Source organism: Tyto alba, unplaced genomic scaffold, assembly GCF_018691265.1.
Source record: "Tyto alba isolate M040663 unplaced genomic scaffold, T.alba_DEE_v4.0 Super-Scaffold_16, whole genome shotgun sequence".
NCBI classification, from domain to species: Eukaryota; Metazoa; Chordata; class Aves; order Strigiformes; family Tytonidae; genus Tyto; species Tyto alba.
Genome location: NW_024881278.1, coordinates 28720711 through 28743342, shown reverse-complemented (window position 1 = coordinate 28743342; position 22632 = coordinate 28720711). Strand labels below are relative to the sequence as shown.

The 22632-nt window shown below is 48.7% G+C and overlaps 1 protein-coding gene across 4 annotated transcripts in view; it reads right to left on the bottom strand.

The window, feature by feature from the left end:
* Positions 1 to 16840, bottom strand: part of MDGA1 (MAM domain containing glycosylphosphatidylinositol anchor 1) — a 156478-nt gene extending 139638 nt beyond the window's left edge. For 3 of the 4 annotated variants that reach the window (XM_042789528.1, XM_042789527.1, XM_042789529.1), the window contains exon 1: positions 16559 to 16840. In XM_042789528.1, coding sequence (XP_042645462.1) covers positions 16559 to 16685 — 127 coding nt within the window. In that variant the 5' untranslated portion in view covers positions 16686 to 16840. The remainder of the gene's footprint in view (positions 1 to 16558) is intronic. The other variant, XM_042789526.1, reaches the window with a different exon arrangement.
* Between the last annotated feature and the right edge of the window lie 5792 nt (positions 16841 to 22632).

The window sequence follows — 22632 nt, the reverse complement described above, 5'->3', positions numbered from 1 at the left end:
AGCTGACCCCCCCTACCATGAAGGACAGTGTTCCAGAAGACACACTAACTCCAGAAGCTCTCAAGCATTGACAGACTTAGAGTCTGAACTTCTTCCTGGAAGGCAATGAGAAAGTGGACAAGTAATCTTGGAATGTATCTGCCCAAGAAAGAGGCAATAAATAAAAAAAAAAAAAAAAAAAAAAAAAAAGGCAAAGACAGCAATAATACCTGTATTAAGAACATCATGGACTGAATTCATGTATGTAAATCCACACACTTAGTTGGCCAAAGAAGAGGGTGAGGCTGGCAAGATGTCTCTAGGAAGAAGAGCAGAGTGAGGGAGCATTGGGTACCTGAAAAGCTACTCGACAGGGAAAACGAAACAGCTGAAACTAAGTTTGCTCTCTCACTCTTGCTCTAAAATGGAAGCAGTGATGACAGTTCACACCAGCAGAGTAAATGCAAGAGCAGAGATTGTTAGTGGCGACAGAAACATCCCTACTTCAGTTCACATCTGGTCTCATACACAGTCTCTCCCAAGAGACCCAGCATCTAGCACTTGAACCCAAACTCCCAGCTCCCTGATGACCACCAGGCTAGGTTCTTACCTCACTGAGATGATACATTTTATGTCCAATGTGTGTGAATAATTACAAAAAATACTAACATGGACACAGCAGCAAAGTCCATCTGCTCTGGGTAGCAAAGCAATCTAAACACATTATGCCTAGGTCCTTCTCAGATATTTCTCCAAGAGTAACAAATACAATGTGGCTACATTTGACAGAAAGATCCTAGATTCACAGCAACTTTGGAGGCTTACATGCACCCACACAGCATCCGTGGCATACAAGGTATTTGGAAATCAAAGACCAAAGCAGCAAAGGCAGGGTGAGGGCCTACGGCACTGCTCAGACCCTTATGCCTCCCAGACAGAGAGCCACCACAAAGTAGCCATAAACCCAGGAGGTGGAGAAGGGCAAAAGCTGTCACGCAAGGCACTACCTGAGGGAACATTCCTTGATAGCAAGGGAAGCTTTCCACTACCTCACTCAGCTGCCATGTGCCACTGGTCTGTACCTAGTTCCTTAGAAGTCAACTATTCAGGTTAAAATCAGGAGAGTCAAGATGCAAATATCAACCCTCCCAAACAGAGGCCAGTTACAAGCACAGCTGGTCAAGCCACATGCACAAACACCACAAGGTCGACAGCTGCCCCAGTAAGGGACTGGGACACAGGCGCTGAAGATACTCCATGCTTCTCCAGAAGCGTTCAAAAAGCTTTGTGGAAGAGGGTCAGGAAAATACCCTTCACCAGCACCATGCCTGCTACTTAATCTTATTCATACAAAAAGATCAAACCAAGCTTCCAGCTGCTGTTTGCCTTCAGAGCTATAACTCAGTATAAAGGTATTGCTGGCAGCATTTCAATGCCACTTGGTTTTCCCTTGCTGCCGTTTCAGCAGTAGGAAATGCCGTTGTATTTGGATATTTGCATGTGGGGAAGCAGGGGAAAAGGGCTTTCTTCAGTTGCAGACCTCTTGCAGGATTTTGTTGACATATTCATTTTATGTGCAAAGCCCTCTCTCACAGAGCCAATATGTGTATTTAAACTAAGTGATAATGTATCCCTTTAATACAGCTTTTATTGTTCAAACAAATATTATTTTAGGCAAAGTGAATTCAGCAAGGATTCTGAAGGTGAAACAACAGGAACTGAGCAAAGAGAGAAGGCAGCGGGGAAGACAGTGGGGACAATGGAAAAAAGACTCACCACCACCAGGCCCTTATCTCCAAAGCAGAGTGAGATCCTGAACACTACCTCTATTTATGTCCCTTCTTTCTAGCTGTACTTTTTAAGGCCACCAGAAAAGGTAGGGAACAAATGTAGGTGACAAAGGCCAGAAGAAAAGATTTCAACAGGTGTAATGAAATTAAGCAAAGGAAAGGAAGAATTCCTCTTATCCCGACACAGAAATCCTGCAGGAAAGCAAAGGATGATGGAAAAAAATGAAATCCAAACAACTTTTGCCAGCTACCTCCAATTCACTTGAAGGCAGAAAGCCACAAAAGTGACAGACCTGCAATTTCTAGGAAAAGTTACTGAAGTAGTATCACATATCAGAGAAAACAGCTAAAAACTTTTGGGGTAAAATGATTGGTTTTCCTGTTATTCCAGACTGACTGATGAAAGCGGAGGCATGACTTGCTGCGAGTTAAGCTCTAGTTAAAGTATAATAAGAATTATCCCATTCTGGAATAATAACAAGCATAATCCAAATCCTCTAGAGTAGTGGGTCTTGAAACCAAAGCGCCCAGACACTTTTCAAGCCCAGAGAAACAAGAAATTCCCCCACAGGAACCACCATCTGGGAGAGTAGATCCGGAAAGCAGTGACTGCAGGCTTGGCCTCTCTGGCAGCACATTACCTAGCTAGCCCGTCTCGAGGCACTGCACTCTGGTTGTACAAAACAAGCATGCTTTATGAAGAAGGTTCACACTCAAGGATTTTCTGTGCTTTGATGACAGATGTGCTGCCGGGTTCTCCAACAGCAGCTCGCTGAAGGCAGCTCAGGGACTGCCCAAGAGAGTGACAGAAGCTCAGTGACCACAGCAACCAGGCATCAGTAAAAAGATGCTCATCAATGCATCGAAGTGGAAACTGCCACAAAACTAAAAATGTCTTGAGTCAAAATTTAATGGTGATGGGGGAAAAAAAAAAACCCGATCAAATGTCCCTGAAAACCTGTAAACTACTAAGACAGGACACCACATAAACACTGAGGTTGCCTGTCTGTGCCCTCCCCCCTTCACATCCAGATGGAAACACCTCACTGAAATCACCAGCTTCATCTTCAAAACATTTGTCAGAGGCAGACAAATGGCACACCTTCCATTCAAGCAGCAGAAGGCCAGGAGAAACTGACAGATCTGGCCTTTTTTTGCAGTTTGTTTTAAGGCTTTTTTTTTAAAAAAAAAAAAAAAAAAAAACCACATACTTGGCTTACACTGAAGTCTTAAAAAAAAAAAAAAGTCATAAAGGAAGACTGTCAGCAACAGGATCCAAGCCATTACGTGCAACATTTCAGGCCAGCAACCAGAGCAACGGCTCATCTGGATTTAACTCCCTTGCCTTAAAATTAAAATGCTATCTACATGAGTAGCACATCAGAGCCAAAAATTGTAGCCAGGAAAGTGAATCCTCTAAGATTCCCCCCCCACTATGCTTCTAACCTCTGTTCTCCCAGAGGATCTGAAGAAACACAACCATTCCTCCTGGCCAGACAGTAGAAGAGGCTGGAATCAGAGTCTGGCCAGCAGCTTTTGCTGGTGGATCAAGGGCACAACGGCTGCCTGCTTATGCCCCTGTAGTTTCTGGGCTAACAAGTAAAAAGTCATCTGTGTCAGCAAGGCAAGCAGGTGTGACAAAGCACATGCAAGAAATAAGACCTTCTATCAACAGAAATCCAATCAGCCAAATATGCCTGGAAAACAAATTACAATGACTAACTGGATCAGACAAAAAGGGAGAAATAAAATACAAGAAAAAACAGAAGAGTTAGTTCAGCAAATGAACCCCTTAATTACAAGCTATCGCTCACATCACACCACCCTGTGATTTGGGCTCCGGCCTTGGTGTTTCCCCACAGACAACAGCAACACTCACACAGAGCATTCAGAACCTTTAAAAAAGGTTCTCTTAAAAGGACCTTTTCAAAAAGTGTATAGGAGTATATATGCAAAAAACTACATTAAATCCTCTTGCAACTGGGGTGCTAAGACTAACCGCCTTTTACGTGACCCTGGAGTTACAGCTATCTCTCTCTGGGAGATGTGCAATCCTGTTGAGGCAAGGCTTCTGCCTGGCAGAGACAGCAGTTCCCACTTGCTCTTCCAATCCCTCATTTCCAACAGCAACGTCACGGGTATTACCGTGAGGCCAATGAAAGAGAGAAATATTCACACTCCTAGAATTTACACACCATCAACAGCATCCATTTCTTTTCTCTTTTTTTTTTTTTTTTTTTTTTTCCATCTAGCAATAGCTAGACACATTTCTTTCTCATTTCCCCGTCTACCTCACCAAGCATATCACAGATCCTAGTACTTTTTAGCACCTTCCCCTGCTTCCTCCTCCTGCAAAGCTTTTATTTAGGCCTAACAAGCAAAAAGCTCATACGGTGGTTTCCCTCCCCCACCCTCTCACTTACTACTTCTGCAAGACTTGCTTTGAAACAATTAAATGCAATTCTTAAATTAAAATCTGTTTATTAAGAATTAGCTCTGCTGGAGCTTTTCTGCACTCTGCTCTATGCAAAGAAAGAAAGTTTGTGATGCTGTGATGCAGGGCTTGCTCCTCATTTTTCTTTACTGCTCTTTTAAGTGTCTGTACAAAATGCCCTGCTGACCCATCTGAAGCTGAGTGATAAGCAGCTGATCTACTGTGTTTTACCGGATGTGTCTTATCTAAAACCATCTCCTTAAGCAAGCCATATGCTGCAAACATACTTTGAAATGTCTCCATAATAATCTCAGAAGCAGAAATGTTTGTCAAATAGCACACACACTACTGCTGGCCACTTGGAATAACCATCAGCCACAAGTAGGTACATATGCTCATTGTGATCTGCAAAAATCAGCGTGGCATCTTTGCCAAGGCTTAGCAAATGCCAGAGTGGTTTCTAGTTTCGATAACTACCATTCATTTTGGCTAATTTCTCCTTTTACATGGAGTTTCAAGCCTGATTACCAACGACGAATATGTAACAAACTGCTCCTTTCAATTTGTTTTGGTGATATTCATGCCTTTCACCTAACATCCCAACACGAAAGATTTATAGTATTAATCATGCACATCATAGTAAACAGTCATTCTCTACTGTCGATTGCATTTTTCTGCTGGAATAAGGATGAAAGTCCTGAGCTGCTTATCATTTGACCAGCCAGAAAACAAACTACTATTGTGCTATTTTAACCAAAGCTGGAGCTTAGTTTCTATGGGTAACGTCTTCAGATGCAACTACATGGTTCAGGAGCTTGACTATCCCATTCTGAAAAACAATTTAGAAACTTAATCACAGCTAAATGCAGGGCTTGTCTACGCAAGAAGTTATTCAGGAATAGCTCTTAAAAATTAAACTTTAATTCTAGACCTGTTGTCTAGAGGCTCTCTTTCACAACAGCAAGCTGCATTAAGCCAGCCTGCATTCCTGCATTGCAAACTATGCTTGCTTGAAAGATACCACAGAGCAAGAACAACCCCAGCATTTTTCTTGCTGGAGTCAGCAGCTACTGGATTGCGGTCGCTAAACCGCTTCAGCCTTTGAGCTTCAAACTGCACCCCACAAGAAGACTGTTAGTTGGATCTACGAGATCACTAGCAAGTTGTACAGCCAGGAGTTAAGTATATTTGTTTGCGCTGCCATCCAAAAGCAAGCGTGAACCTGGTGTAGGTGCCCCACAATTCATCTATCAAGGAGTCAAGCACAGTATATTGCTGCCAAGTGACCCCAGGCACGGGAGGCTCAGCACACACTGCAAAGCCCACTCAGGACATTGTGTAAATGGTTGAAGGACCGACCAGGCTGAGCTCCACACTGTTACAGCTGTACTGTGATCAGTAACCGAAAGAGCTAATTCAAAGCTAGCTCAAGAGTGCACTCACAAGTTAGTCCTACTTTACTGTAGGCATAGTGTACATGCACCTTAAATCAATTTGTTTGCAAAAACATTCCCCCTAATCCCACCGTGTCATAGCATTGGAAAGTCCCTGTATTCTGATTCAGTTTCCAAGTATTCATCATTTGTAGAGGTACAGGGAATAGCAAAGTGAGGTGCTGTCTTTCACTACACCTTGAAATGGGGATATTCCCAGCCTGCAGCTAATATCACTGCCCACTTCCAAGTTCCAATTTCCAGAGATAAGAAGGTCATCTTATTCAGCAAATATCTGATGACTGATCAAGATAATCTCCCTCACAAAGATATACTTATGAATTTTAATTGGTCTAAATATAAAAGAAAAATCACTTTCAAAAAAAAAAAAACAAAAACAAAACATAAACCAAAAATCACTGACATTAATTCCTTTCTGCCTTCATTAGCATTTGGGAAACAAACACTAGAGATTACCTCTTCTTATCTTCATACTTGTAAGAAAAATAGGAATATGGCTTAGCACGTACTTAAAATAACAAAATGTGTTGGAATATTCAGATTTTCCTTTTGCTTCTTCAAAAGCTGTGCTTTGCTCTAGCATCCAGAATCCTTGACTTTGAGATAACTGGATCAGAGCCTGTTTTCAATGGCTTATTCCTTCTTATCGAGGATGTATTTACCTTGGATCTATCAGCCACAGGGATTGCACTTAATACCAGCTGCACTTTACCAGAGAGAAAAGGATGGTTAAAACTTTGTGATGTTCGATTCTCCATTCTGCCACAGGCAAATCACTTAATCTCTATCTCATTTCCCCACATGCAGAGTAGAATAACTGTAGGCAACAGAGGCATTGCGAAAGGTGGGAGTTCATAGATATTAGCAATGGGAAGCGCATAAAGCCCACAATAAATCCTACTTGTGTACTCTTGGAGGGATTTTCTGGGTCTAACAACTACAAAATGCCCCAGACCAGTTAGGTGTTTTAACAACCCAGCTGGGTTCACTTGACTGGCAGGAAAGTTCAGTCTCCCATCCCCAGCTGGCTCTTAGTGCACAAGCTACTTTTGTGAGCCCCAATTTCTCACATTTTCACTATTTCAAGGGACGATCTGAGTCAGAATAACCTGTTTATTAAACTTAGTGAGAGACAGTCATTCTTCACTCTAATTCTACAAATGCCTTTTCACTGTACAAATCACACAACAAGCACCAGAAGGTGAAATGACACTGGTAGGCAAAATCCATTTTGCCATGTTTCTCAAACACATGTCCAAATCACATCTTTGTTTTGCCTTTTTCTTTCATCACAAAGGCACATGAGAGATGCACAAGATTCCCATCCACATTTATTTTAAAACAATTTACACCAATTAGTGAAGGACCATTTCCTTCTGAAACAGGAGCAGCAATGGCAAGCAGCTACTCTTGTATTAAACGTCCACCTGCAGACATCCTAAAGCCTTTCTCACAGCTTGACTTTAGCTGTCAATGTTATGTCAGTTCTTCTTTAGGCAACATTTGCTAATTTGTCTTTAGAAACCGCTGTTCTTACTGCACCTTTGTCAATGTTATCCTCACCCTGCCATCATTTCCATTTACACGAACCCAGCAAAAATATCTGCACGCCATTTGTCCTACACTACAGCTCACAGTGGAGAGAAGCCACAAGCCAGCACATCACATCCAGATGGATTTTTAGTTACATCAGCGAGATCTCCCTTATAAAAGCTAAAGCAAAGGGATAGCAGCCAACACCGTGGCCATGACCGATTTGCAGCATGAGCGACAGGAGCAACAGGAAAGCGAGAGACCGGCCAGGTTGATAAAAGCTGTTGAGATCCTTGCTTGCCACCTTGCTGCACCCTTTCTCTGGGGCTCTGCAGCCCAGCACAGAGCCGTGACCCACTCGCAGAGCAGTGCCGCTGACTCCAAAGCACCAGGCCACGCTGGTACCACAGCTGTCCCCAGTGGGCTGCCCTGCCTTCTTCGCAACCCCTGAAATATATAACTGTGTCTACTCTGCTGTTCATTACTGGCACCATACTAAGAACACAGAGCGCTTTACAGAAGCATACAAAGGGAGCATCCTTCTCAGAGGAGTTTAAACATTACTAGACCATACAGCGCTCTGTAGATTTTGGGAATACAGCCATACAAACACTGCGGTAACCATATTGCCTAGTCTAGAAGAAGTAGTAGAAAATTTAAAGAAATAATAATTTATATTCAGCAGTTTCTGTCTAGATCCCTGACAACTTCAGGCATCTCCCTTCGCCAGCCACAGACCAAATTGTTTAGGCATTAAAAACTAAGGTATTAGTAGTTCTAAACTGAGCTGGGATACAGCACGACCGATGCACTGGTTCAAAGAGCTCCTTGTAGGCCTGTTCAAAGGCATCCTTATAGCCACGGTGCTCTGAAGACAATGTTGCACTAAGCTAGGGATCCAAAGTCATGTTTTCCCAAGAGCCAAAGCACCAGCATCAATCAAATGCCTCTAGTCTGGCACCCCCAGCTCTGCTGCATCACAGAGCCAAGGAGATATATCACAGAACTAATGCCCTCATCTGAGCACACCAGAGGCCCTGATAGCCAGCCACCACCTTGCTGTCTTCTCTTCTCCTCCTGACAGAACATCATCTTTATCAATGCCACAGACAGCGGAATTGAGTGCACCCTCAGCAAGTTTGCGGACAACACCAAGCTGTGTGGTACAGTTGACACGCCTGAGGGAAGGGATGCTATCCAGAGGGACCCGCACAAGTTCAAGAAGTGGGCCCATGTGAACCTCGTGAGGTTCAACAAGGCCAAGTGCAAGGTCCTGCACCTGGGTCAGGCCAACCCTGACAGGCTGGGGGTTGAAGGGATTGAGAGCAGCCCTGAGAAGGACGACTTGGGGATACTGGTGAATGAAATGCTGGACGTGAGCTGGCAGTGTGCACTCATGGCCCAGAAAGCCAACTGTATCCTTGGCCGCATCAAAAGGAGTGTGGCCAGCAGGTCAAGGGAGGTGATTCTGCCCCTCTACTCCACTCTGGTAAGGCCCCCCCTGGAGTGCTGTGTCCAGCTCTGGGGCCCTCAGCGCAGGAAAGACTCGGGCTTGTTGGAGCAGATCCAGAGGAGGCCACAAAAATGCTCAGAGAGATGCAGCACTTCTGCTATGAGGTCGGGCTGAGAGAGTTGGGGTTGTTCAGCCTGGAGAAGAGAAGGCTTGCTGAGACCTTATTGCAGCCCTTCAGACCTTAAAAGGGGTCACAAGAAAGATGGGGACAGACTTTTTAGCAGCGCCTGTTGCGACAGGACAAGGGGTTATGGTTTTTAACTAAAAGAGGGTAGATTTAGGCTAGATGTAAGGAAGGAACTTTTTACAATGAGGGTGGGGAAACACTGGAACAGGTTGCTCAGAGAGGTGGTAGGTTCCCCATCCCTAGAAACATTCAAGGTCAGGCTGGCCGGGGCTCTGAGCAACCTGATTGAGTTGAACATGTCCCTGTTCATTGCGAATGAACAACAACAACAACAAAAAAAAAATCCCCCAAAACACAACCACACAGGTATGTGAAGGAAAAATAAACGGAGGCTATGGTTGAAAATCTAATTCAGGATTTAAGAGGCCTGCACTCACTTTACTGTATGATCTTTTATGGGAAACAGACAAGAAGATGTTCCTGGAAGGAAAGAATAGCACTTTGCTTTCCCACTCTGCAAGGGGTATTACAAAGGAGAGCGAGGAGGAAGAAAAAAAAAAAAAAAAAACAAACAAAAAAAAAACCCCACACCACCACAAATAATGAACTGATCGGGTACAATGTGACAGAGCATCAAACCCTAAAACAAGCCCGAGAGAGGTGCAAGGCAGCGTGCCCGCAGCCAGAGCCGGGGGCCCGGCAGCCGCAGCCCAGCCCGGGCCTCCGCTCCCACCCGCGGGCCGCTCCCCCCCACCGGCGGGGGCTTCGCGGAGGCCACCAGAGCGGAGACCGGGCCCCCGAGCTGCCTCCGGCCGCTCAGCCGAGCCAGGGACAGCCAGCCCGTCCCCCCGGGGCCGCGCCCACAGCCCGCCGCCCCACGCGTGTCCGCCAGCGCCCCGGTTCCGCCGGCAGACGGGCGCTCCCGAAGCGGCTTTTCGGTTTCCACGGGGTTTGCGTGGAGCAAGCCCAGGCACCCTCTGCCCCCCCCCCAAACCACCCCCCCGCCGTGGGAAAGGGGTGCACCCCCCACCACCACCCGGCGCCGGGGCGATGCAACGCCTCCCTCTGCCGGGCAGCGGCGGAGCGGCACGGCCCCACCGCCCAGATGTGCACACACCCCACCACCACCCCCCCCCGCCCAGATGTGGTGCCCAGCCACAGCTGGAGAGAGCGGGCGGGAGGAGAGCAGGAGCGGCCCGCAGCCGGCGCGCCGCACCCGCGCAGGAGTCGGGAAAGCAAGCGCGGAGCCGAGACCTGCGTTCCAAGAACCACTCGTCCCCCAGCATGTAAACTTTGAGCCCCCCAACGAGCGCTGCCCCAGCCAGCCCCTGGGTAACTGCCCTTTTCTGGCTTCACTTTGGTTGAGCCAAGATCAGCTGGTGCCCGGGGTCTCCCTTTCCTGGCTCCACTTCTCAAGTTCTTTCCCAGCTCTTTAATGCAGCGTTTTTGAGCATCAGTTCCATGGGTTATCACACATTTAATTTCTTCTTTTAAACACTAAGCAAGTGGTTGGCTATAAAAACCAAACATCTGTTGTTCCTTCAACCCCTTCCCCCAAATAAAGGGCAGATGAAAGCTTTTTTTTTTTTTTTTTTCTTTTCAAAGCAAGTGCTTTGGATCCTAACAGAGTAGAGATCTCACCAGTTAAACATGGGCACAGAGACATGAAACACACACACTCTCCTCTCCCACTTCTTCGCAGCACATCACACTCCCTGGTAGATCCTGGGGGCCCTGCCAGATCCGCATTCTGCTGTGCAATGTCAGTGCCATATCCCTCCCCCATCCTCCACAAGCCTGGGGGACTGGCACATTTTCCCTTTCTGAATTTAAACCCGTGCAACACTAGCAGTTGATGATTGGCGAAAGGTGGCCAAGATATGGTGGGCACTTGATGTGTTCACTCTGACCTCTTGAGAGCAGAAATGGTCCCAGAGTTTTCTTAACAGTTTCAGTCTACGTAAGGCCTGGGCTACCAGGTATAGCCTAAAGAAACCCACTGTATTACCAGATGTGGGTACCTCCAGCATCTCTGGGAACAAACCAACATTTTCCACTCTCTCGTCTGGAAGGCTCATCTTCCACACTGCGAAATGCAGCCCCCTTTGAGGACATAACACAGCAACCTCTTCACAAAAATACCAACATCTCACCTACCCCAGTGAGAACTTTATCAGTGAACTGTCTCTCCAGAGCTACACAGGCAAACCAGCTGACTGTGGACTTAGCTTACACTGGCTAAAGAAGCCTTTTGCAAGTAGGGTTCAGAACATTCCCACAAACCGAGTACGAAACACCCTCCACCCCGAGCAGTCTTTCCCTAGGAGAAATGCATCTCTCTGTTGCTTTTGCCAACACATTGGCACTGGGCAGAATGCAATTTTTCCCCACCCCCCCTAACTCTGCCCTCCTCATAACAAGCCCTGGCCAGGCAGGCAAAGACTCTTAGCATAGACAATGCTTAATGAACCAAGAGAGCATGGTACATGTGGAGGGAGGGACTGGAAGCCTGAAACTGCATTATTCAAGCAAGCAGAATAGCAGTAACTCCAGTCCACACACAGGCAAAACAGTAGGGCTTCTGGTTGATGGGAAGCGTCACAAGATCTCCAAGTTTCCAGCACATCACTTCAGTCTTGTTCCTTAAAAATAAGGACAGCAGCCCCAGCAGCACGGCCTCCCTTACTGTCACTGCTGAATTGCTGTCTGCCCACTGAACCTCCAAGGCCATCTTCTGCTGCATCACCCACTTATCAGGAGCCACTTACTATATCTCCCTCCCCTCTCTCAAATTCATCTGAAATATGTATATATATTTCAAAAAAATCCAGTGCAAACCTGACACAGTGATAATTTTAAAAGCTATGCTGCTCATGTCAAATTATTCAACATCTGTCTTCATGTTCCCACAAAAATTAGCATAGGATGGTGGTTTCTGATGACACCTATAGTGAAATATTTTGACTTCTACCAGCAAGTTGCAAACAACCTGTCAAGAGGATAATGTCGGTTTTCTAGTACTGCATATTAAAGCCAATTGAGGGCTTATATGGTGTGTGAAGCTACTGACCTGACCTAAAAACAGAGGCCTTAGTGTCACAGAAGGGTGAATCTGACACACTACAGCTGGAGAACAGCAAGGCATACTGAAGCACAGGGCTGGACAGATTTAATGCCTTGACCTTGAAGAGCTGCTGAAGAACTCTGCAGATCTTGGACCCACCCAGCCCTTCAATGAGACTATTTCTATAGCCCTCCAGTTACAAAACTCATTCCTGTAACCAAAAGGCTACAGCCTAAGCCAACACAGATTTAAAGACTGGACAACAAGGAGAAATGGCTGAGCACAAATGGTGTGTGTATATATACACACATATACACATGCACATTTATAAAAATATATATATACATACACAGATATACATGGTTTGGAGGACCACTGTGCTCATACAGTACATTTAGCAAACAGGATCAGCCAAGTCGTGGCTCACAGGAGCCCGCTCCTCCGCTAGCAATCTGCTTACCCATTTCTGATGGCATAAGGTGTGCTGGGGTAACAGCAAGATAGCTGAAGAGCTCTGTGCCTGGACTGCTGTCCGGCTGGAAAAACAGCTAGAGCCAAAGGCAGGGGAGAGGGACTGAGCCAGGTCACCAAGCTCAAGGTTAACATTCGAGTGTGTCTGTGCCCCCAGAAACTGGCAGCGAAAGACAGGCACGCACACAGGTTGCAGGAGGGTGTGAGGCATCCTGCAGTGAAAACTCTAAGAGGGTAGGGTTTACTTTACAGGTAAAAGGAGCAGGAAACAAATCATGTCACACGTACATGAAATGAAAAAGTGTGGATGTTTATGGCCTAAACCCAGGATATGTTTTACCATGACACTCCTCCATCGCAGGCGCAAGAAAACATTCTTCCACTAGATTTTTTTGGCTGCCTGTAGTGGCATCTCACACGTGATTCAGTGTGATGGTGTCTCTTTAAAGAAAGAGATTTACTGGGTCATTTATTCCCCACCTCAGAGGCCAGGGCAGGACTACACTGTATTGGAAGTGCTTCAGCCCCACCAGTTTCAAGTGCACGAAGTACTGCAGCCCATCCAGCCCCTCTGATCATGGTGCCAGGCAGCTTTCCCTGCTGCCCAGCCTAAACCTTCCTTTTGTTCCCTTTCCATTACCTTGCCATAGCCCCTCATCACACAGTAATGACCATTCCTGAAATGCCTTTTCTGCAGGTGAATTATGTGAGGCAGGCGACAAAACATCCCTGTCTTTTATTCAGCCTGAAAGGCTGCTGCTGATCAGCTGGACTATGCTAGCCGCAAGACAACCCAGAAATGTTAATTATATACTGCACAAGGAGTAAGCAAAGCAGCAGCCCTCTGCACGCTCTGAAGCAGAGCTATGCAAGTCCTGAAGTCTGCAAGGCTGACTGGGAACCAAGAGGCATGCTCTTCCCTGTGGAAACACTCCCTGTTCTCCCCTATCAGTCTAATTTGTAGCCTTTAAGTGTTGATAACTCCAAGCCTGGAAAGGCAAGTCCCCTTTCTCCTCACTTCTTCCTCCCTCCTCCCAAATTCTGACATTTCCTAGAGATCTATTACAGCTTGCTCCTCATCTTGACCAGCAGCATTAATGCACCAGGATTCTAAGACACATGCAGTTTGGGAAACGGAGTACCACAAAAGGCTAATAAAAGTTGCCTCTTGGCAGTCTGCTGAACCACCTTCCGTATCAGGCCAGCCCCGTCTTATCGCAACAAACAAGGCAGAAAAGATGGGATCAGCTAATGAGAAGAGGTCTTCAGACACACTTCAATCATTACAACAAATGCCAATTTATATAACAAGCCTCTCCAGGTAGCAGGCTAAAAGCACCTTGACTCCTAATTAAATTGCACCTCCATTGCAAATGCTCCTTTCCCAGAAACCTCCTTACACACATTTTATTTATACCATTCATCTCAATAAACCTCTCCAACAACTCTGCTCTTCTAGACAGAGGTCTTTTGTGCACATCCATGTGGCTGTATTATTTAAAGGGTACATCACATGGATACTTTATCTAGTTTAATCTGATTTAATCTCAGCTGATTTACTAAAGTGAAATATATTTATAGACCCATATAGATGACTCTTGCCATCTCCATCACCATAAATAAATATTCAAAAGCAGGAAAGCAGATCTGAAACATGATACTTGAGTTCTCATAATTTCTATATTAAGTGCCACATGAGACTGACATTCACAACACAGCACTCTCAAGTACAGATTAAAGCTATGGTGAGAGACCAACATTTAGGACAAACCAAAGTGGAGCAAGGCAGCAGGACTAGTTTCTAATCCTGCTTTATTTACCCTTGCAAATATAACTGTATCAGTCCAGCTCTGCTTGAACCATCAACAACAGCAACCTCGCATCCAAACGAACAGGTCCAGCTGCTCAAGGCATGAAATCGGTGCGGGGTAGTGGACGGAAGGTAGGATAGGGAAAGGCAATATGAAAACTATTAGTCACCGTAGAAGTTTGCAGTGTGCCGATTCCACGAGACACTGCCCTGGGCTGCACTCAGCGACAGCTGCGTATTAAGGCTCCTGACGGTCTCAACAGATAGTTTGAAGAGGTAGGGGAGGGGAGAGGAGGGAAGAGACTGGATTTCTCCTTTGCGTACTGAAGTAAGAGAATAGATAGTAGTGTACCATTTTGGCTTAAAAGGATGCCTTCATCTTAGTGCATGCCTATATCTGTGCTTTCTTTTGTACACAGCTCCTCCAACCTCTCTCTGAGAGAAAAAGACAAAAACATCAGTAAGTTATTCTGAAGATCTAATTTAGCAGCAACTCTATCAAATGCAAGTTCACTGAAATGGATGAAAAAACACAACGGGCAACCTTCTAAAGCACACTTAAGCAAAAACAGTCTGATCCTCTTGCTACCATCCTGAGCAGAGAGGCCATTCTATAGCAAGTGTCAGCTACTCAGCAGCAAGCACGCTAAAACAAAATAACAGAAGTTCGACTAGAAGCAGATTACCTGTTTTACAGGATTAAATAACCTGCCCTGACCAGGTTTCTGTACCACAAACTCATTCTACTCATCTTTCCAGCCTTCAGAGGGTCCTACAGTTTTCCTCTGGACATGCAAACGGGAAAAAACACATATACTGGGAGGAAGAAAGAAAGAAAGAAAGAAAGAAAAAATAAAAGGGAAGCTAAACATCCTTCATTTAAAATGCTTATTTTACAAAAAGGACCCAAACTCAAATTAACATCCCAGCCTTTAAGGAGAAAGGCGGAATTGTTTCCATTAAAGAAATACATCATTAAAAAGTGACCTACAAAGACTTACCCATAGTCAGTGAGACTGAACTGATCTTTGCCAGAGCTCACACAAGAGACTGGCTGCGTGCTGTTAAAAAAAAAGGGGGAGCGGGGGTGGCTAGATTCTCTCACTGGGGTCTCTCTTCAGAGCTCAGAGAGCTTGGCTTGTTAGAGGCAGAGGCATGCCTTCCAGAAGGACTTTACAGCAACGCACAACTGAGTTGTAAGCCAAGATAAAGCCGGCTTGTTATGAGAGGCAAGTCTTGTGGGTTGCTTTTATTTATTTTTTCCCAGTGTATTGGAAATGCAGATCTTGCAAAGCAAGAATTAAGAGAGGGCTGGGAGAGGGAAAGGGGGGCTGCACGGCTGGCTGAAGTAAATCCCGGCTGTTCTCCCAGCGCAGGGCTTGTGCTCGGCGGGGGGCAGGGGTGCCGTCCCCAGCCTCTGCCTCCTGCCCTCCTCTCTGCCCTCGGGAGCTGAGGAGGGGCTGCGGGAGCCAGACCTCTCGGGGGGACTCCCCAGCTTGCCGTTTGCTACTCTGCCTGAAAACAAGGAGGGGAAGTAAGCACCATAACTGCCATAATAATAATAATGAAAGAGGAAAGAAAAGGAAAACAAACAAACAAACAAAAAAAAAAAAATCAAGCAGCTCCACATCAGCTCTATCACAGACCATCACCCACCCCACGATCTTAAGAAGGAAATCAGCGGCGAAGTTCAGGAGGGTGCAAAAACAGCCTGACCCCCCTCGCCCGCCGCGGGAGGGGAGGGAGCCCGGCGGGGCTCGCCGTGGGGTGTGTGTGTGGGGGGGGGGGGGAGTCGGGGAGCGGCAGCGAGGGAGACCCCCCCCCCCCGCCCCGGCAGCGAGCCCGGGGAGGCGGCGGCCGCCCCCCTCTCGGCTTCCCCGGGCCGGTGCCGCTGCGAGGGGGCCAACCCGCAAGGGGAGGCGAGCGACCCTCCGTCCTCCCCCCCCCCCCCCCTCGCCCCAAAGAAACCGCAACTCGGAGGTGCTCTCCGCGTTTCGCACGCCGGCATCGGCGTGGCGTCCCCACGCGAGGCGGGTGGGGGAGAGGCGAGGCAGGGCCGGGGTTCGGGGGGGGGGGGGGCGCTCCCCGCGGCAGCTCTCGGGGCCCCGGGCGGTCCCTGGGTGCCGGCTCGTCGGGCTCCTCTATCCGAGCCGGCCCGGGGTTACGGCCGGGAATTACGAAGTAGCTACAGGCGCTGGAAGCCCTCTTGCTGCATAAATCTCACCGCTCAGGCTGCGACGAGCTTCGCCAGCATCATTTACTTTCTCCTGCAGGTGCTTTTTAACTTTGATCCCACCGCCGCCGCCGTGTGCGCCCTCACCCGCCCCCCCCCAATCCCCCCCCCCCTCGCCCCTTAAACAGCGACCGCGACAACGTCGCTTACCGTAAACCCCTTGTCCCCTGCTGTACACCGGTACCAGAGACAAGAACAAAACCCAGATCATCTCCATCTTCACGGCAGAGCCTTCATCGTCGGCGAAGAAAAGCAGCCAAAACAGCCCAGGCAGCATCCGGCGGGGGAGCCAGGAGCAAGCGAAAACCTCCCGAAACGCCGCCCCATACGCTCCGCGCCGGGCACCGGCGCCCCTGAGGCGGAGGAAGGGACCCTCCACACCGGGGCCGCCTGGGGATAAAATTTAAAAAGAAAGAAAGGGGAAAAAAAAAAAAAAAAAAAAAAAAAAAAAAAAAAAAAAAAAAAAAAAAAGAAAGCGAGGGAAGGAGGCAGGGAGGGCAGGAAAGCGGAGCGCCGCTTCCCGCTTCCCCTCGCCAGGTTGCTCGAGGATCTCCAGGAAAACGGGGCTGCTGCTCCCCACTCGGGGTACGGGAAAGGGCAGCCCGGGGGCAGCGGGCAGGGGCAGGGCTCGGGCCAGCCCAGCGCTGCTCCCCGGCCCCTGCGCCAAAAGGGGGTTTCTTTGTTCAGCGGGAGCCGCCGAGCGCTGCCCGAACTCCGGGGCTGCCCGAAGTGCTGCTGCCAACTGGGGCCAACTTGGGAGAGTCCTCGCCCTCCCTGCTCCCGACGAGACTCTGTCCGCAGCCCCGGGAGCAAACGGGGAGAAGGAGAAGGAGGTGGAGAAAAAAAAAAAAAGGGGGGGGTGGGGGGGGGAAGCGAGGGTGGGGGGTAGGGGCCAGCTGCTGAAAGGCGGAGGGAGGGATAGGTGATTCTCTCTCCTCTTTTCCAGATCTTCTGGGGAGGGGATTGTTGTAATTAATCAAATCCAGGAAGGATTTTTTTTTTTTTTTTTTTTTTTTTAAAGCGGCTCCCAAGAGCTCCCCCAGCTGCACTGCATCGCCCCAGCCAGCCTGAAGAGAGAAGCAAACGAGGATCAGACAGACCATGCACCCTCGTTCCGCCTGCAGCTCAGCCCGGCTCTCCTCGTCTCCTCCTCAGCCTGCCACGTCTTTCTCCCTTCAAAACTTTCCCTGGTGTTGTGTGAGGAGCTCGGGAGGGTGCTTCGCCTCCCCTGCTTGCCTGCTCCGCCCGCCTCGCAGGTGATCTGCGGCTGCAGAGAGGTGTCCGCGTCGCTCTCCCCCGACGGCTGCCGGAGCTCCTGGTGGGGAATAACAGGGGCTGCGGCTGGAAGGGAGCCGACGAGGAGGGACAAGAAGCTGGAGAAAGTTGCGTTACTCCTGCTAGACGCTGGCTGAAAATCGCTTGGCAGGTCCCTGCCCCACCGCTTTTTCCCGAAGCGCCAAAATCTCCTGCAAAAGTTGCCGGGAGCCTCCCCGCTCCCCAGCCGGCCCCGGGGCTCTCCGCTCCGACGGGGCGTCCGGGGGGCACCGCGCTGCGCCCCACCAGCCGGGCTGGCCCGGGGCCGCCTCACCCCTCCCTGTCTGCGGCTCTGCCGGGCGCGCCGTATTTTCTTCCCCCTTTGGCTTTCCAGGTTTTTTTCCCCTCCCCTCTTCACCATTTCATTCCCCTTCGGTTAAAAAAAAAAAAAAAAAAAAAAAAAAAGGAGCCAATTAAAGCAGCCGTGCTCGGAAGAGCCCTGCCTCCTGTCCAATTCTACAAGCCTCCCCTCGCCCCGGCCCAATTAGAGGCAACACCGCAGGGCTGGGGAGAAAAAGGGACTTGCTTCGGGCGGAGAGATCAGCCGTCAGCCCGGGGTCCCTCCATCCTCAGGACACTCGCGGCAAGGTCGGCTTCTCCCGGGTGGGACCTGAGATGCGAAAGAAGCCCAGGGGCAGCGGGGGTGCTGGGGGGGCCTCCTGGCTTGCATGGGCAGCGAGCCGGGGTGGGGGGCAGCGCAGGTTGCCGGAGCGGGAGGGGGTGTCTCTTGTGCCGGCTCTAGCTAGTGTCAGCAAAGTTTTTGGGGCCCCCACGAGTAGGTTGCAAGCTGGCGGGTCTGCCTTGTGCATGCTGCTCGGGGACGGGGGCGGTCCCGGTGGGGCGGGGGTTCTGTGCAGGCCCCCCGGCCCGCTGCGTGGCTGTGGGGACCGGCGACACCCGGTGGGACTGCCGGCCCCGGGCTGTGCTGATGCTCGTAGATAAAGCCCGGAGCGGGGGGAGCTGTGCGTTTCCCCCCGCGCAGAGCCCGGGGCGAGACCCCCGGCCGGGAGGAGGAAGGAGATGCTGCACCACCACCACCCCCGGGCCCCGGCACCGGGGGGGGCTGCGCCAGCGCCCCGGGAGCGCCGGTGCGGAGCCCTGCTTTGCCATCCCCATCGCCAGCTGCTTTGCTAGCGGGAAAAAAAAATGCTGCTTCGGGGGGGAGCTTAGTCACGCTCGCCCCGCGGGACTCCGCAGCCGGCGAGCCCACCCGTGCCTGGCTCGGGGCCTTCGCCGTAAAGCGGAGCCGTGGAAACCCCCTCTTAGAGCGGGGCGTTCCCCTCCGTGGGAGCCGGAGGGCTCCGGCACGCAGCTCTCCCAGGGGAGGGCTGATGCGCCCCGTCCCTCGGCGACACCCGGTCCCCTCCGCCTCTTCCCCAGGGCTGGTCCCTGCGTGCCCTCCCGCTTCGGCCACGCGTGGGCTTGGCGGCCCCATGGCGCTCCGTTGCTGCGCGCTGCCCACGCGTGCTCCCGGCCCTGCCCCGCGGCTCCGCATCCGTGTCCGCTCGCCGCGGAAGGTGCCGGTGCCCGGAGGGAGCGCGGGTGGAAAGACGTACCCCTCCCTGCAGGCACCGAGTCGCCGTGTGAACAAGTCACTCCCTGGATTAAAATGTAATTAAAAATAAAAAAAGAAATATTGAGAGATATGGCCCAGAGAGCGGCTGGCAGCTCAGTCATGCCATAACAAACAAGCAATTAATAGATACAGCCGCTAATGAGTAAGCAGTTATTCCTATTGTAAACGGTGAGAAGAGCCACAGAGGCGTTCCGGACAGGGCAGCTTCCCCCCACGGCCGGCACCCCCACGCAGGGCGGGCGGGCCTCCCGCCGCCCCCTGTTCCATCACTTGTCAGGATGCCGCCAGTGTAAAACTGCTTGGTTTGGTTTGGTTTGTTTTTTTTTTTGTTTTTTTTTTTTTTTGTTTTGTTTTGTTTTTTTTTTTGTGTGTGTTTTGTTTTGGTTTTTTTTTTTTTTTTCCCTCTAACTGAGCTAAGGGAACAGTTGCCAAGAAACTGCGGGCTTCACACTCTGAGGTGTCCTTTCCAAAGACGACGGCATGGAGCCGGCACTTAGGAAAGCACCTGATGTGAGCGAGTTTATTTTTTAGTACAATAAACCCTTATCTGAGCAGGATTTAATCCTTCCTGCAGTGGGTGGTGGCAACATTAGTAAAGGGTGTATAGGTAGAAGGAGGCAGCCAGCACTAGGAGGACAAGGGGAGCAGCCCCTTTGCCAGGGAAAGGGGAGAAGCAGGAGCTGATGATGATGAGGCAAAGTAAAATTGTCCACATCTGCAAGAATCAGGCTGAAAGCAGCACGAGGAAATGAGACAAAAATATGTTTGCAGATCCAGGAAACTTCATGGTGATAAAAAAGCCATGGAGACATGAGTCTTGTTTTTTTCTACTCTATAAGGATATTTATGGGGCATTTTGTAACCTTTCCTTTTTTTTTTTTTTTTTTTTTCTTCCCCAGGGATTCTCTTTAGATTATGGAATAATGCATCAGAGTTTGAATGAGTATGAAAGTATGAATTACATATATGGATAACAATTCTAAAAAAAATAAATCCCCAAAATGTGTGTTCCACACCCCTTTTTTTGCGTTAACATTTGATACACATGCTCATATCTCACTGGCACAAATTCTTATGAATAATTAATTTCAAAGTAAACTGCCAAAGTATGTGAAACAACTCAGATTTCTCTTAGCAAATAAAAATATTTGTGCCAAAAGTACCTTTGAACTAATCCAATTAGGGAACAGTAAAAAAAACCTAAGGAGAAACTGTTTGTGAACAGTCCATTGAATTAAAGGGAAAAATGATAGGCTAATAAATAATTAGAAAGAACTGACATGTGTCCATGGATATTCTGAGTGGAAAAAAATACTGCCAAAACCCAAGTATGTAACTGCATTTGCTAAATAAGGTAATTAATAATTATTGGTTGAGGCCTAATAAATCATAACATGCATAACTGTGGTGTCTCCAATGGGTGACAGCCAGCCGGCACTCCCATGCACACTCGTTAAGCAATCTACTTGTCACAGGAAACCATACCCTGTACTGGTTCTACTTGGCAAAAAGCAAAGATGAGAGGTGTCTTTCCTCCCCCCAGTCTGTTTCTGCAGAACATATTTGTTCCGTCTTTCCAACTGGGAGTCAGTGTCTTCAGTCCCTTCTCAAGACCCCACTTGTCAAATGAGTCCTGTCTCTTTGAAATATTTATACATACTACATCACCTATATTTCACAGCTACGTTAAGAGGTAGACAGTCTCTGGGACAGATGTGGTGTTCAAAGAGAGCAAATCATATTTGGCACAATGTCACCAGGCAAGAGACGATTGAAGAACTGTGTGAGGCCAAGGTCCAGTTGCAAGAACAGTAATTCTCTTTGTGTCAATGTTTTCATGCTATAGTCTGGTGCAGACTGTCATTCATTGCTTTTCTGGGATGATGCAGCTATCTCTGGAACCCAGTGATCTCTTGAGTTTGTAGCCTGACATTTCTGTCACCTCTTTCATGTTCATTTTCTTCTCAGCACCACGTCCAAGAACGTCTCCAGGATCCCTGAAGTTTATCTCTTCTGGTCTCCCTTCCCTCCCTACACACACACACACACACACAGAAGTGAGTACAGCTCAGCTGGAAGCTTTGCTGCAGTGTTTCCCTTGAAAATAGGGAGTAGAAATAGAAAGTAAGAAGGGAAAAGGATCACAATGGGGCACCTTAAAGGCAATGGGCAAAACCAGGGTGACTCCAAACGGTGCAAGAGAGGTGACAGTTGAGAAGGGTGAAGCCAGAGGACTCTCCAGCACTGCAGCAGAGGTATTAGCAGGGAGATGGGAAAACAAGGGAATTCTAACCTCAGCACAGGTCTGCATCAAGGAGCTGAGCACACAGGGTTGCTCCTGCAATGCTGCTGGGCTGGGCTGAGCTGGGGCAGGCTCTGCAACAGCACAGTACAGGGGCAGGGGTCCAGCCCGAGGCAGCGAGGCAGCCGAAGAGGGGGAGCTGGGAAAGGCAAGGGAGAGCCAGTGGGTGTGGGGAGGGGGGGCCCCGTCCGACTGCTATACACAAACTGGGGGCAACAGCACCAGGTACTCTACAAAGCACAAACTACTGGAAGATGGGAAAACATAGCTGAAGCTACAAGACAGGATCCACTTAAACTGTCCACTGTCTGTTTTATTTCTGTTTAATTGGTCTTCACAGGAAAACTGAAAGAAAAAAAATAATAGAGAAATTTTAAAATGCTGGTTTGTCATTCTGAAGTGCTGGAATCAGCATCTCTTTGGGAAAAAAAATCCCCCTAGCCTAGAGGAGTGCTTCCCACCATCCTTAACACTAGGCTGTTGCTGCTACTGTCTCAGATCCTCCTGGGTATCTTCTTCTTCCAGTACGAAGCATGCCAAGATAGGGCTATAAATCCCAAGGGTTCTGGTGTGCTGTCCTCGGTTCTCCTCATCTCCACTCCAGGGAATACACCTATGCTGAGCTCGCTTTCTTCTCAGATGCATTTTACAATACTAGTAGTACCTCTGAGCCTCTTGTGTGTTCTTTGCTTTTTTCATTAGCTCTCCTCATCACAGAGAGTGTTTGGTACTGAAAGGAGTGATGAAGAGGGAGTCCATCTCTATTCCTCACAAGATGCTTGTCCTGCCTGAGCTTTGCCACCCTTCCTCCCTGCACTTCCCTAATGCAGCCAGACTCAGGGCTGTGCTGGGATTTCTGGAAGCTGATTGCTATTGTATCAGAGTTTGCTTTTCCTGCCTTTACCCACTTACACTTTGACAAACTTCTGCTTCCTGGTTAAGGCCAGGAATGAAAGCCATTCTGATCCCTTGCCCCTATGATCTCAGTGTGTGGTCACTCTTCTTTCCTCAGCTCAAGTGCTCACACACACG